Below are 14,713 nucleotides of genomic sequence, written 5' to 3' on the forward strand. Positions count from 1 at the left end.
CCTAATTATCATGTCAGATGAACCAAAAATAAAAAGCAAAAATAGAGATTGAGACTTATTTCGATGAGTTTGTGGTGAAGACAGGAAGAACAGAGAAAGCAGCACAGGCTTGAAATGGGAACAGAGATGCTGGAATAAAGAATTGGTTAAATAATAATGGTTAAATAAAGTTAAATAATGGTTAGATAATACTTGGTTAAATAAAGATGCTGGAATAAACCACTGGTTCAGTGGTTGTGTGGTTGCCCATGGCAGTGGGGTCTTCAGGGGAGGTTTGAGTGTGCAGAGATGGGGCCAGATACCCTGGGCAGCTGGTCACTCCATGGACAGTGGAACTGTAGCATTTAAAGGTGCCCAGAGTTCCCTTCTGGGGCCTTGGCAGAGGGTCAGGAGGGAGGACAATGTTCCCAAGAAAGGTTTGGTGACCTCCCTGTCCCTTCAGACCCAGCAGCTGGGCTGAAGGGCTGTATGAGGTCAGAGAGTTGCTGTGGGCTGCGGCTGCACACCCAGCAGTGCCTCCTTCAGCTGCCCTAAACCAGCCTGGTGTCCAAGCTGCTCCATCCTGCACAGCCCTGCTGGGTCACAGCATCCCTGCCGGGCCCATCCCTGCTCCTGTTTGCTCTGTGGCTGCACACACACTCGTGTCTGCTCTGCAGGGCAGCAGCAGGGGCTGGGAAGCAGAGGGAGGAGGGATTGCTTCAGTTTTGGCACTGGCATCAAAGGAGCAGCCAGGCAAGCGTGGCCAAAGCAGGTCTGGGAGCTGCTGGGGGAGGCAGGCTGGGCTGAGGGAGCAGACACACACTGCCTTTGAAAGATGCGGCCAAGCAGAGAAGTTGATAAGCCAGCAGAAAATGTTTGGGCAGGACTGTGAGGTCAGAAAACTGACTTGGGTCAGCTGAGCCCCAGAGCTTGGCAAAGGGAGTGAGAACATTCAGCCATGAGCAAGAAAAGAGAGATGAAGGAGGACACCTCCTTCGGTCTCACCTTGAAATTTGTGGACCCCTTCCAACTCAGGGTACTTTGTGATTCATGATTGTATAGTATTCCATTTGTGGTTAGACCTGGAAGTATGAAAGCTGCCTCCTTCAGCAGAGGAAATCAAAACAGAATGAAAAAAGCTCAAGCTGATATTGAGAAATGGTAAATGAATTTTGGGGCTTTGGGTCACAGTGAGGGATCACTTCACACAAGTTTTGGTTTTGTCCAGAGAAGCAAACCATGACGGACCAGGCCCAAATGATTTGATCACATTTTGGTGAGAGTTGCCAAATGTTAAAATACAGTCTGAGTATTGTGAAACGTTGTCTGAACCCCTAATAACAAAACATGATCTGTCACTGCAGGATTTCTGTCACGGGCAGGTGATGTGGCCCCCATTAAGTGCCCTTCAAGTCAAAATTGCTGAACCTGGAAAATCCTGTAAGCAAGTTTGTCAGGAAAGCCAGCTCATCTGTGAGCCTTCCTTCTTCCAGCATCTTAACAAGGACAAAGCTCTGCTTAGGTAAGTATTTCTAGCACAAATATGTTGTTTGGTCTCTTTATTGCACTTTTTTTTTGCCACACTTGGAATTTAAAGCACAAGTTCTGTGAGACGGGAAGGTGGGGAGAGCAGCTCTGGCTGCAGCAAGCTGGGAGTGAGGGCCTGGCAGGGCTTTGTGGAGTGTGTGTGTAATGTGACTGCTGAGAGCATCCTGCCAGGAGCACAGGGACACAACCCTTCTGTCACCATTGTCCTGGGTACAGCATTGTGAGCCCTGCTGCACTGGAGGTGTTGGTGCAGATGTGTAAAACTCACCAGCTGTGCATTAAGGAAAGGAATGCTGCTATGGGATGCTCTTTGGAAATGTGTCTGTGTTCCTCTCAGAGTGAAAACAAAGTCCTCAGAACCCCAGCAGCAAATTGGCTGCTGGAGTATCTGCTTTCCAGGTTTTCCATCCCCACATTTTGCTAAATTACATTGTAGAAGTTTTTGGGGTTTGTATTTTCTTTGAAAAGTTGTAATTTCCAGTGGAGTTCAGAAGCAGCTCATATAAAAACTTGCTTTCCTAGCTGTCTAGACAAAATCATAATCCTGTGGAAAAAGCCTGTCTGTTAAATGCTGAAGGTTACCAATGTTTCCAGAATAAGTGAAAAACAAGGTTTTGCTGGAATTGCTGCCCCAGTGCTTAAGCTTTGTGGTCAGAAAATGGCAACTGGCATTTGTCATTTTCTGCTGGCTGGTTCCTGGGAGCTGCAGGTCCTGTTCCCTGTAGCCCAGGAGCAGCATCCCTCATCCCCACAGTCCAGCTCACCCACCTCCAGCTGGCTCTGGGGGGCTTCCCTGAGGAGGAGACTTCCTGAAATCAAAGATAATATCTCCTGATTTCACATTCTTTGAGTCTGTCCTACTGAAAATCCATGGTGTATTTAAATATTAGGTTTTGGGGAATAGCCAAAAGCAGGTTTTTTTCTCTTTAACTTCTTTTGTTAATCTTTAGGAAACAGTAAAGCTGTAAAGGCTGCACTGCCCTCTGCAGAGAGAATCTGTACAGCAGAAAAGTCATGAAAGTCATGTTCTGGAAATCTGCACTTGTAAATGCACTCAGTTTAGGATCTAGTAGAGCAGGGCTTGTTATTTTTAGTGAGGAAGGTTGAAAGCTGTAGCAAACTGCCATGAACTCAGGTGTGATGCAGATGACATGCTTTGCTTTTTAGGTATAATATCGAATGTCTCACCATGGAGTCTGCAAACGATATCTTGGTCCCCTCTTTTGATGGAAGGAGGAAGCACTGTGTTTTCCAAGGTGACCTGCTACTGTTCAGCTGTGCTGGCTCCCACCCTGCCCACAGAAGGATCTGCCCCTGCAGGGACTATATCAAGGGGCAGGTTGCACTCTGCAAGGACTGCCTATAGCAGCAGCAGGGCTGCTCCCAGCTGGGCAAACCAGAGTCCTTTGGAGAGGAGATCCTCAGTACTCCCTGCACTTTGCTCCAGGTTTTCCACTGCAGGCAGAGCTATCATTGCTGGGCAGAATTATCTACTAAGAGAGGAGGGGTTCATGATAACAGCTGTAACTGATCTTTTCTCCCTGTAAGGACATTTGCAGTGTCACTCTTCAGATTCCTTCAGCTGTTTGCGAAGAGAAGCGAGTCTCGTGTTCGACAGTGATTTGAAGATGACTGCACAGAATAGTTTGTAGAAAATTTCCAGACCCATCAAGCTTCTGTTTTTGTTGTTTGGGTGAAGTGTTTTCTATTTTTTTAATGAGTTAGGACATCCCCCATCATGGTTAGCTAAAGGATCTCAACTTCATTCCAGTAGAAAATTGAAAAAATTGTGCTTGAGGGAAGGGATGCTGGGAAAGGAGGACTAACATTTTATTCAAGGTGCCCTGGTTTGGGTACAGCTTTGGCTTGAATGGCTACAGAGTGGTTTAGTTCACAAGAACTTGGAATAATGAGAGAGCTCTGTACCCTGTTATTGGGTTATTTGGGCCCAGTTGTTGTTTTGTTTTTTTCCTTTTTTTAAAATTAAATATTTGTATACAACAAGGTATTGTCTGCATCACAGCTGCTGCACCAGAGCAGCCTAAGCAGAGTGTCACAAATGAGCAGTTGCCAGCATGTGACACATCTTGGTGACTGCGCAGCTCACTGGGGTTGTGGCATTCCTCAGTGTGGAAAAGCTCCAAAAACACCCAACCATTTTTAGAATGGACTCATCACAGTTTACTGGTCCCATTTAGGGAGTAATCCTCAGAATTTGCCCATGCTTCTGTTGTAGTCTGTCTACTAGAAATACTGTGTGAAGCAAAAAGTATCAGCATCATTGGAGCAATATTATCCTTAGAGCCTCAGTTTGCTATGGCTTCCAGTAGTTAAAGTGTTGCTGAATGACATAGAAAGGTTAAACTCAGCTAACTATAATTATTGTATGGTAGAAATGTAAAATGTCTTCACAACTAGCTAGGTTTTTAAAGAGAAATTTTTTTTCTGGAGTTCAAGTAAGAGGAGACAAAGAACTGAAAAGAAAAGAATTTATCAGTCCTCTTGGGTTCTTTGATTGTTTTTCTCGTTTTAGAGGGCTGCTTGTTCCTTGTTTCTTCTTCCCTTTTAATCAGGCACACCAATTACAAATTTAGAAGAAAACAAATCAAGAGTTCAGAATTTAAATCAAAATTGGGTTTTGGGGTTTTTTTGAGAAGCAAATTAACTCCTCTAAACTGCCTTCTTTTCACAGAAGTAATTTTTGTTATTTTCAGCAGAAGGTGACATGCTTGACAGCACCATTTGTAGTCAGGAAGTTACATGTTAAGATTAGTGAGAAACAAATCTGCAGTCAGAGTCTGCAGGTTTGCAATTTGGACATGCTCTCACCATGCTGGAATAAAACCCCAAATTAGCACAATTTTTTTTTTTTTTTCATAAAGATTACCAGGTAGTATGAAAGGCAGAGATACTTTACATTTTCCTTTCTCAGACATATCTGCTTGGTTCAGATTTTTCTGGTAAGCAGTGTTCATTATCTGTGTGGGAATATTGATGGATGTGGTGACCTACCAAAGACCAGGCAGGGAGATGCTATTGCACTGTGGATAAATCCTCCAGAATAGTCTATGGTTTAAATTCCAATTTTAAAGCAGTGAATGAGCCTTTTCAAGCATTTGGTTTCCTGCCTCAACACTCCTGACAGTGTTACCCTGTAACACTCCATAACATCCCTCTGCACAACACAGGAGCTTGTTGAGTATCCAAAAAGGGGCTGTGGGAGCTGTTGAACAGCAGGGTCACCAGGATCTGGGTTTGATGATGTGAAAATCTGCTGTATTTTAGATTAATTTTCCAGAAACAGAACAGCTGGGCTCTCTAATGGGAGGCAAAATTTTTGTATGAAAAGAAAACAAACGCAAACCAGTATGAAAATCCCTCCTGTTGCCACAGCTCAGCATTTGCTTCAGTCAGCACAAATGTAGTTTAACATAGTTTCACTGCCCTGGAAAAGCTGGGGGAGGACAATTGGAAATGGGTCTGAGCAGGCACAACAATTCGTTCTGTATTTATATAAAATATCCCCTGCATACCTGTGCTTATTTGTGCAACTAGAAAATGCTGCCTATCACAGTGTATGAACTTCCAGCTGGTGCTGAAAGTAAAGGCAAGAGTAGGACTTCTCTTGAGCCTGATGTTTTTCAGGCAGGAATTGATTTTGGACTGGGATATCACAGAATTATGTTGAAAACAAAGATTTGTGCGTGTGCACTTAAAGGATGCAAAGGTGGGTTCTGCTGTAGTGTAATTCTTTGCTGTAAATACATGTTTGCTTGGTTCCCCCTGCTGTAAGGCCCACATGGCAATACATACTGCATTTCATTTTGCCTCTAAACCTTTAAAGATGGGAGGGGTTTGGTATTTGTTATTATAACATTTTCTGGTCTAGTGCTTTGCTCAATGCTAAGTTTGCCTTTACCACAGCAGGGAGAGTTTATTATAAGCTGTTTTTTCATGCTGTAGCACTGTTTCTAGTCTGCTGAACTGAATTGTGCATTCTGGCAAAAATGCCACAGCAGCACCGATGCCGCTTGCGTTTCAGCCAGGGACAGAGCATCCGAATTGGCTTCAGTGTCAGTGGTCTCTGATCTTGTTTCCACTGAAACCTCTAGAGAAGACTCATTAATCATGAAGAATAACAAATTCAAGACCTACAGCTTCATGTAAAAGGAGACTATCATGAGAACTGTAAGTGCACAGACTCTGCAAGCCTTGCTCACTGAGCTCCACAGCCGCCTTCCCTCGCGCAGTGAGAAATTAGTGAATCCTTCTGCAGATCAACACTCAGGCAAATCCATGTGGGACTAGTGAAGAGTTTGAGTTATTTCCTACAACCTGGTTTAGATATCCACATTTCAGGCTAGGGGGCAGCTTTCTGTCTGAGTTCCATAACTATTTTCTTTCCTAATTGAAGAAGAAAGGTGTGTAGTCCTGTTCTTGCACTCAGACAGGGACATCAGAGAGGGGACTGTGCTGCTCTTTTCAGTCTCACAGTAGAGCTTGCAGCTTCCTTTGCTCAGAAGTCAGGTTTTTGCATGACTGCATTTGAATATATTGATCTGCAAATGATGGGGAAAAAATATCAAAAGTTGAATACATAAACCATTTTACAAGCTTTTAAACATATCTCTCATATCAAGACATTCTTTGTTTTAAAATTTTGTATTTTTGTATGTGACCTAGTTTTTTTCAAAAATCTTGTTCCTACGGGATTAGAAAACTTGAGAGAAGCATTTACATATTTATTAAAATTAACATAAAAGGCTTGCCTTTGAAAGGTAAAGTTGGTAAATACACACTGTTTAAAAATGCCAATAAAAACCTCATTTATTTCATATATGCAAGTTGATTTGCACATGTATAAATAGAGTTGCTTTTTGCATTTTTTGCTTAGTTTCTATGTTTCTTTTTGTAATTTATAGTTGCAGCAGTGTGTTTGCTTGTTCATATCAGATTATGTTTCTACAAATATTTAATGTTTATGTGCCTTTTTTACTTTCTTTGGGGTTTGGATATGTGTTTGGAATATGGACACTGTCTGAACAATATAATGGAACACTAATTCCAGGTAAATTGTGCTGATGACTCTACAACTTAGTGGTGTGAATTTTGAATGTTTTTAAGTAGTGAAGAAATCTGTTCTAAAACTATATAAGGCTTAATAAGATAAAAGACACTATAACTTTTAATAATTCCTGCAAAACGTTGCTTCTGCAAGCAGAATGCAATTTAGTGAGAATCTGTGATTTGGCATGAGAGCTCCTGCTGGGACAGGATGTCTGTTCAATGACCAGGGAGCAAAGGAAAGCCATTAACATTCCCCAGGGAGACAATGATAACAGAAAACCTCCAGGAGCAGCCAGAGCTGATTTGATGGGCAGGAAAATTGAAGATCCAGAATGAGGTTTGGGAGGTGTTGGTTTTTCAGATAAAGGTGTCCCTGCATGGACGTACACGGGGCGGTTCCTGGTGCCACCAGAGAATATTGGCCTTTTATCACAGCTGATAAAAGCAGCTCTCAGTGTTCAGGGACTGGTCAGCTCATTGCAGATGGATTTCCTTTTTTATGCTACTACTTTACTGCAGTAGTGTTTTGCAAAGCAGCTGCTGATCAGATTTCAGTAGGGATGGGCTTGCAGCCAGAGCCAGGACTCTGCACCTTCCCAGCTCCACTCTGCTGCAGCTGCTTTGTGTCAGCTTCTGCACCTTGCTGATTATCAAGAATTCAGACTCGTTGAAAATTTCTCTTGGTATCACCAGCTCCAAATCAGGCTGTCATGTTGTACCACTGCCCTTTAAAATCCTAGGCAGCATCCTTGATTTGTCCTTAATACAAAAGCCATTCCCTCCCCTCTCAGAGTGCATGGCCCATCTGAATTGCAAAGGATTTCTGAGTTTGCAGCTCTGTTCATGTAAACAAAACCCAAATTGCTTTCTCAGGTACGTCTTTTGCTCAGAGTTCATTTCAGGACCAAATTTTGCCAGCAAAATAAATTAACTGGGATGAGTTGGGCTGGATATAATCTCATCCAAGCCTCATTAACTTAGTGACTCCCCCTGGCTTCAGTGATAGCACAACTCCTCCATTAATGTTTCTTAAAATTAAAGAATCAGCCCTCCCTTTTTAATAAGTGTAAAGCACTGTACCTTAAATGATAAAGACCAAATACTTCCAGGGCATATTATTCACATATCAGCAACCAGTTTTTCTTGCTGTCACAACATAGATCAGCTCTGACTAAGTTGATGTTACTGATTAATTATTAAGGTATCAGTTGAAAACGTGGTAAAATTGCTGTTCAGTCAACAGCTGGGAGTCTGAGGGATAGAATTTTTTATTTTTTATTTTTAGAGGGACCAGGAGTTATCAGTTTCTGATTTCCCAGTCTTTTTTCCAGGGGTGCTAACATTTGGCATGGCTGTTTCCTTGTGATGTTTGTCCTGCAGCTGCTATGCCTTCAACTTCTCATTGTGATCTCTTCCCATCTCCTTTGGCCCCATTGTTGAAGGAATTGCTGTAAACTCCAGGAGAACAATGCACTGACAGATGTGTTTTCATTGGAGCTGAAATGGCCAGGGACATAGAGGATTTTATTGAGATCTGCTTTAATAATATTGCTGTGAATGTAACATCAAAACACACCATTTTATGGGCAGTGACTTAAATCTCATCCACACGTTTTCAAGCAGTTTTGTTTTGTTTTTTTAAATTAGTTTTTAACTTCCAGATATAATTATATTTAAATGGAATGTGTAAACAGCAACTCCATGTATCAAGTGTAAAATGTTTACTGTAGGAATGTGTGGAAAATAGCAGAGGCTGGACCCCAGAGTGACTCAGGTGTGAGGCATCATTCATTGTTCCTTTTTCCAGGAAAAGCAACAGAGTGCAACCATTGCTGATGTGCCTTGCACTCTGGGTCCTGTTCATTTTTAACAGTGTCATCCTTTGCATATTCATGTAATTAGAACACATAAAAGTGTGTTTTAATTCAGCAGACCTCTCTCAAGAGCACTAAGCCACTTCTTTATTAAATGAGTAAATAAAACCAGGTCCTCAAAGTTTTGATAAAATGAGTAATAACTTCACCCTCAACACACAGAAACTGCTTTAAAAAATCAATTGTGCTCAAGTGATTGAAACCCTTCTCTCTGCTGGGCAGTTCAGTGCAGGTGAATTTACTTAAGTGAGCTGTGCATGGACCAGAATTTGTCACTTCGTATAAGGGCTCACAGAACTGAAGCATTGAGGACCCTGCTGTCCCCATGGCCACCAAAGCACATCTGTATTGTCACTGCAAACACAGCCCTGGGTCCGGCAGGAGCCACCAAATCCTTTAAGGAGAGCATGTAAATAATGCCTGGCATTTCCTGGAGCCATCCAGGGCATCAAGTGCATGAAACACCACCTGGCTCAGGCTCCAGCAGCTGCAAAGTAGTTTGAAGTATCAAATAGGCACACGATAAATCAAGTTAAATTGCTGTCTGAAGGCTGTTAATTTTAATGGTGTAATACCCAGAACTAATTTATGTTCATTATCAGGTCTGTTGCAGTACAGTGACAGTGAAAAATATTTTTAAGGAGTCATGGTTTTAATTTGGTTTTTGCAAGGAATGCAGGAGAGGAGGAGGAGGAAATGGCAGTTTTTACCAAAGGAAAAAAGAGAGTAAATTTTGTGAGAAAAGTTACCCTGAAGATTCTAAGAGAGCCAAAAGAAAAATATCAGGGAATATTTACAAAGCTAATTTGGGCTTGGAGACTTTGATCCCCCTGAGCTTGCTAAGCTGCCCACTGCAGGGAGATTCTCCAGAGTGCTGTTTGAGGCAGCTCTTTGGGTTCTGGTCTGCATCATTCCCTGTAGGAGTCTCCCTCCTCATGGGTGAAGAGGGTCAGAGTCTGAATAAGCCCTGTGGCAGTGTAAATTTGGAAAAAAACCCTATTGAAATTACTGGAAGTAAAACATTGCCTTTTGCAAACAATAATGTGGAGTCAATGAGGGGTTTAAATGGACACAAGAACTTCAGGATCAGGCTGGTACTGTGGGGTGTTTGGTTTGAATTCTCCCCTAATAGGTGAATCCTTTGTTTTATTTCAGTGATTGTGTTCCACTATATTATGTTCAAGCAGTTGGATTCAAACAGAACAGAACGCAGTGGTTCAGATACTGCCAAGTTCCTGGGGTTCAATAGGATGGGATTTTTTTTTAATTTTTTTTTTTAGAACAGTAAATGTCTGTACTTTAATGGCATAGAAAAATGCTTTGTTTTCACTGTTGTAGAAAAAAAAACTAGGGAGAATTTATTTTTCAATAAACTTTTTCTTGTGTGATTTGGATTTATGATTGCTTTGTGCTTAAATGGGAATGCCATGAGCTGCCTTTTATCCCAAACTGCATTTCTGGGGCTTCTTCCAGCTCTGCAGCTGGGTGTTTCTGCTGCTGCCCCACCTGTGCACAGGTAAGTCCCACACCACAGCCAGCAGAACATCAGGTGGGTAATGAACTGTTTGCTTTGTTTTGCTTTAAACCTGGGTTATAAAAATTGGATAATGGGTTACATCAGGCCTCCTCTCAGGAGGCAGCTTTGTCACAGCAGTAGTTAGAAATTCCTGCTTTCCTATAAATTTACAGCACACTCAGTTACAGCACACACTGAATTTACAGCAGACTGTAAATTTGGGAGAAAGGGAAAGTGAGACTGGGATTGCACAGTGGCTCTCAGGCCTGCAAGGCCTACTGGCACAATCACTGTGGAGCTGAAAGATGGAGCTGCACTGTGGTAAAACAGCAGCTTTAGAGAGCATTCTCCGGCAGGATCCAATTTAACATGCCAAGCACTCGGGAATGGAACATTTCCATGAGGAACAAGGGCTCGGGCATGAAGCTTTGGCCCACGTGGGATTGGGGTGTGCATTCAGTGCCCTCAAGAGGTGCCACATGAAATCACCCTGGCAGCTCTGCACAAATACAAATGTCCAGGCTGAAACTTCTCCAGGGGAGCTGCCAGGTATGTCAGAGGCACCCATTCTGCTGACAGGCCTTTTCTGCCCACCTCAGGGTTTGTTAGCCCAGCCAAGAGTGAGGGAAGGGCTCTCTGTTGTCAGCTGCTGGGAATGGGGAGAGGTTTTGGTGGAGGCATCCAAGAGTAATAGAGCAATTAATGCAGGAGCAGTATGGAGTGGAAAAAATAATAGTTTAAAAAAAAAAAAAAAAAAAAAAAAAAGCTCTTTATCTGTTTAAGAAAATGTCCATTTGTAACACAGTTGCTATGTATTTAAAAAAAAAAAAAAAAAACCCACAACTATACTGGAGAGAAGCAACAGCTCATTTTTTTCAGCATTACCTTTTTCCAAGTTTGTGGAGGTTTTGTTTTTGTTTTTTTTTAATGTGGCCACACGTAAGTGAGTACTGTAGAATCAGAAGAGTACAGAAGTCAGTAACTATCAGCTTGTATTGTCCCTCTCCTGATTAATGACACACACCCTGGTAAGCAAGAGCATAAATGAAGATGTCAAACAGATGTCTGCAGGCTGGTGGGTTTGGATTTCCACTTGGCCAGTGTCTTCACTGGGGAGTTCTGTGCATTATGGCTACAAAGGGTGGTTTTTCCACTGTGCAGTGCTGCTGCAAGAGCCTTTTATGGCTGTTTCAGTGAGGAAAAGTATGTGAATATCCTTCATCACTTGCCCCTTTTTATGGTCCTTGGCATACTTCTCCTTGGACTAAATTGGGTGAAAATGTTGTTGGTTCTGTGTTGCTATTCAACACACCACAATTTCCAAATGTTTCCTACCATCAAAATGAATTAGTGGAGGACACTGCTCATTCAGGCTCTTGTTCTGCTTATTTTTGGAAACATTTTCCTTCCTGTTTCATTCCCTTAATTGTTCAGATTTGACATCTAAAAAGCTGAAGAGACATCTGTAAAATGGTGAGCAGCTAGAGTTAGATGTGGGCTGTGTTGCAGTCACATAATGGAAAAAAAATCTATGAAAATTGGAACTTGGAATAAAAACTACACCATGCAGCTGTATTGGAAAGCTCCTTTGGGGGAGCTTAAATACTGGATACTTCAACTCTCACATGCTTAGACTGGGTTTAGTCAAACTCCAGCTGGTAGAGAGTCCACAGATGGAAACGTTTTGCTGGGACTTTGTGCTGCTCTCAAAACACTTCCCCTCAGTGTGCAAGAGCTGGAGCACCCACTCTGCTCCCTCACACTCCCCTTATTTGTGTTAATGCTTGTCAGGACTTGTTATTTTATTTTATTGATAGTGGAGATTGCATTTAGCTGAAATCTAGGTAGTAAATCCTTGGAGCAAAAAAAAAACTGGGACCAGTTTGCAGGGAACAGACTGCAGCTGTTTGGTCTCACTGTGTGTCCTGCCTTGCTTGGGAGCCTTTGGGGATCCTTGCTCCTGCAGGACCTCAGGGAAGCTCTGCCTGGATGAAGACATCTGCTTGTGAGGAGAGACACATCAAAGCAAACCAGTGCTGCACAACAATGCTGAAAGAGTAAAAACTCCAAAGAAAATGGACCAAGGTGAGAGCCTTTGGTGCATTAAGCAGGTAACAGCTGGTGCTGCCATTGTAAGTACAGATGATGGTGGAAGGGAACCTGCCAAATCCCTAGAGCCCCCTCCTGGCTTTAATTCCCTCCTCACCTCCACAGGAGGGTGGAATTGGTGTGATCAGCCCCAGCTGTGCTGCAGGCTTGGGTTCTGCCCAGTAACAGGAGGTTGGCATTGTCACTTGGCCTGTTTAACAGGAGTTGCCTCCACTCCTTGCTCCATGGTGAGGTGAGGGGTGACAATAACCCTTACAGCCTGTGTCAGCAGGAGATGAACTCAGAAGGGTGCTGGGTTTGGTGCCAAAAGGGGGAGCTGACAAAATGGGACATTTCCCAGTTACTTGCACAACTAACATGGAAGAAAATGCACTTTGAGCCTGCATGCAGCTGGATGGTGGTGCTGGAGTCAGCCCTGTGGACCAGAGCTCTGAGCTTCCCTTCTCCTGCAGCTCCTGGTGAGTGGGCTGGAGGCTTGGGGGCAGCTGTGCCCACTGAACAAGGAGAAAACAGGAACTGCTTAGTGCTACCCCCAATACTGATCCCGTGGCTGAAGGGAAACCAGCAGCTCCCAGCCTTGGGGGAACAGCAGAGGAAAACACCCCTGCCTGCTTGTTACTGCATTAATTATGCTCTCTCATTGCATAACCTGGCCCCACGTGCCAGGCCACAGGAATGTGTTTTTGTGTGCTGCTCCTGAGCAGTTCCTGGTCCTGGATGAACACAGCCAGGGGCACAGGGATGGCTCTGTCACAGCTCCCCTCGGTGGCAGCACACCCAGCACAGGCAGAGAGGTGAGAAATCACTGCCAGCACAGCAGAACTGTGTGGAACCCCTGTGAGAAGCATCTACACAAGTCCATGAATGCCAGGGATAATCTCTGTTCAAGGAGCTTCCTCAGCTCTTTATTTCACTGCCAAGGAAAATGTGTTGTCAGACTGGGAACAAACATTCCTGGTCTGCATATTGTTAAGGTTTAATAGAGGGACTGGATGACCTTGGGCTAGATGACCTTTAAAGATCCCTCCCACCCCAAACTATTCTATTAATCCTTGTCCTGTGACCCAGCATCTCCATGAGCTGGCCCACAAAAAAATGCCAGAAATGCCTTCACTTTTTCCCAGGCAGCTGGGACTGCAGAAATGCAAGTGGTATTGGCAGTGGTGAGCACCTTGGTGGTACATTCCCAGCTGCAGGTGTACCTACAGCTGAATTTGCCACATCTGAGGAGCTTCTTGTCTGGGATCTTTGCTTCAGGTCCATTCCTGGAACATCATCAGGGAGCTTCTTTTGAGGCTCTTTTTCCACCATGGTTGGATGATGCTTATTTATGGTCTGCCTACTAGAGCAAGAAGCAAAATGGAATAAATCAGCAGCAGATGTTAGTCTGGTGATTTTTTAAATGACAATCAAAATTCAAAATTCTGGCTTTTAGCTAAAAGTGAACATTATCATTTCCCATGCCTACCTGGTGTGTGTGGGTCATGGCTGGGGATTTGAGATTGCAGCTCCTGTAATCCTGACAGAGTTTTTGAGCTCCTTTGCCTGCTGAACAATATGGCCAGATTCAAAGCATCTGCTCAGTGTCACAGTCACTTTCAGGGATTAATTTGCAATTCTGAGCTTGGCCAGACTTTAATAAGTGTCAGTTTGCAGGCTCATTCTGGCCAGTGCTGTTCCTTGTGTGAGCACTGAGGCTCCTTCCTCGCAACCTGAACACAGCAAAGAGCCCCTGGCAGTGCTGAGGCTGCTGTGAGCACCAGGCAGGTTATTATGGTGGCCAGTGCCAAGTTTCAGGTGATTAGTCCCAGTGCTTTTGAGCTGTTGCAGCTTTTGAAAAGTCCACGTTCCCTCAGCCTAGCTAGAAGCAAACCTGCCATCTCATAGTTGGAAAAAATCAACAGGCACTGACATTTAATAAAGAAAGCTCATATAGGAACTGTTCCCTCTGAGGTGGCTGGCTCGAGCAGTGTCACAGGAGATGGATGAGCAGTTATTTTCTCTGCTATTGTCACACAGAGTCTCCTTGATGCCATCTGGCTTTATCACCATTTCTGAGAATCACTTTTTCCTGGACTTCATCAAGTATCACAAGGATTTCTGTTATTTTCTTGCATTTACCAGCAATGCTTTGAAGCACCTGTGGTAACTGAAAGCTGTCTGCAATTGGTTTAAATTAATCTGATAAGAGTATGATTAACTTGTTTAACCACATATCCTTTTCAGGTGTCTGCACTTAGAAACATCCTCAGAGCATTCCAGAGTTCCAGAAGGAAGAGTGAAACTTCATTAACTGAGTGTTTAACCTTCCTTTCTGCATGAGCAGCACATCTGTGCTGCTGTTTACACTCAGCATTCTAACAGAACTATTTAATGTTTCAGCTGGGTGTTGGCTTGAGTGTCCTGCATACTTTCAGTGGTTTAGGACTTTGGTGTGGCAAAGGTTATACCAGGAGCTCACCACCATGTCCCTTCTCAGTTTTCTGCAGCACTGGGCTACAAACAGGCTGCTGAACTGCAGCCCTGGGGAGCAGCACTTCTGTAGTTCTCAAATGTCATTCTCAAAATTCTCAGTGGGACTGAGTGGGAATAAAGCCCTCGGGGAAGTGGAAAAAGGTAA

The 14,713-nt window shown here is 43.5% G+C and overlaps 1 protein-coding gene across 8 annotated transcripts in view; it reads left to right on the forward strand.

Annotated features, from left to right (window-relative positions):
• The window catches only part of MGAT5 (alpha-1,6-mannosylglycoprotein 6-beta-N-acetylglucosaminyltransferase), a 111,969-nt gene extending 102,103 nt beyond the window's left edge, over positions 1 to 9,866 (forward strand). For all 8 annotated transcript variants that reach the window (XM_054277561.1, XM_054277562.1, XM_054277563.1 and 5 more), the window contains 2 exons: positions 1,344 to 1,501; positions 2,695 to 9,866. In XM_054277561.1, the coding sequence (XP_054133536.1) occupies positions 1,344 to 1,501; positions 2,695 to 2,893 (357 nt within the window). In that variant the 3' untranslated portion in view covers positions 2,894 to 9,866. The remainder of the gene's footprint in view (positions 1 to 1,343; positions 1,502 to 2,694) is intronic.
• Positions 9,867 to 14,713: the final 4,847 nt, after the last annotated feature.

The sequence above is a fragment of the Melozone crissalis genome, unplaced genomic scaffold (assembly GCF_028551555.1).
Source record: "Melozone crissalis strain CALT ecotype California unplaced genomic scaffold, PUWL_Pcris_2 ptg000023l_1, whole genome shotgun sequence".
NCBI classification, from domain to species: domain Eukaryota; kingdom Metazoa; phylum Chordata; class Aves; order Passeriformes; family Passerellidae; genus Melozone; species Melozone crissalis.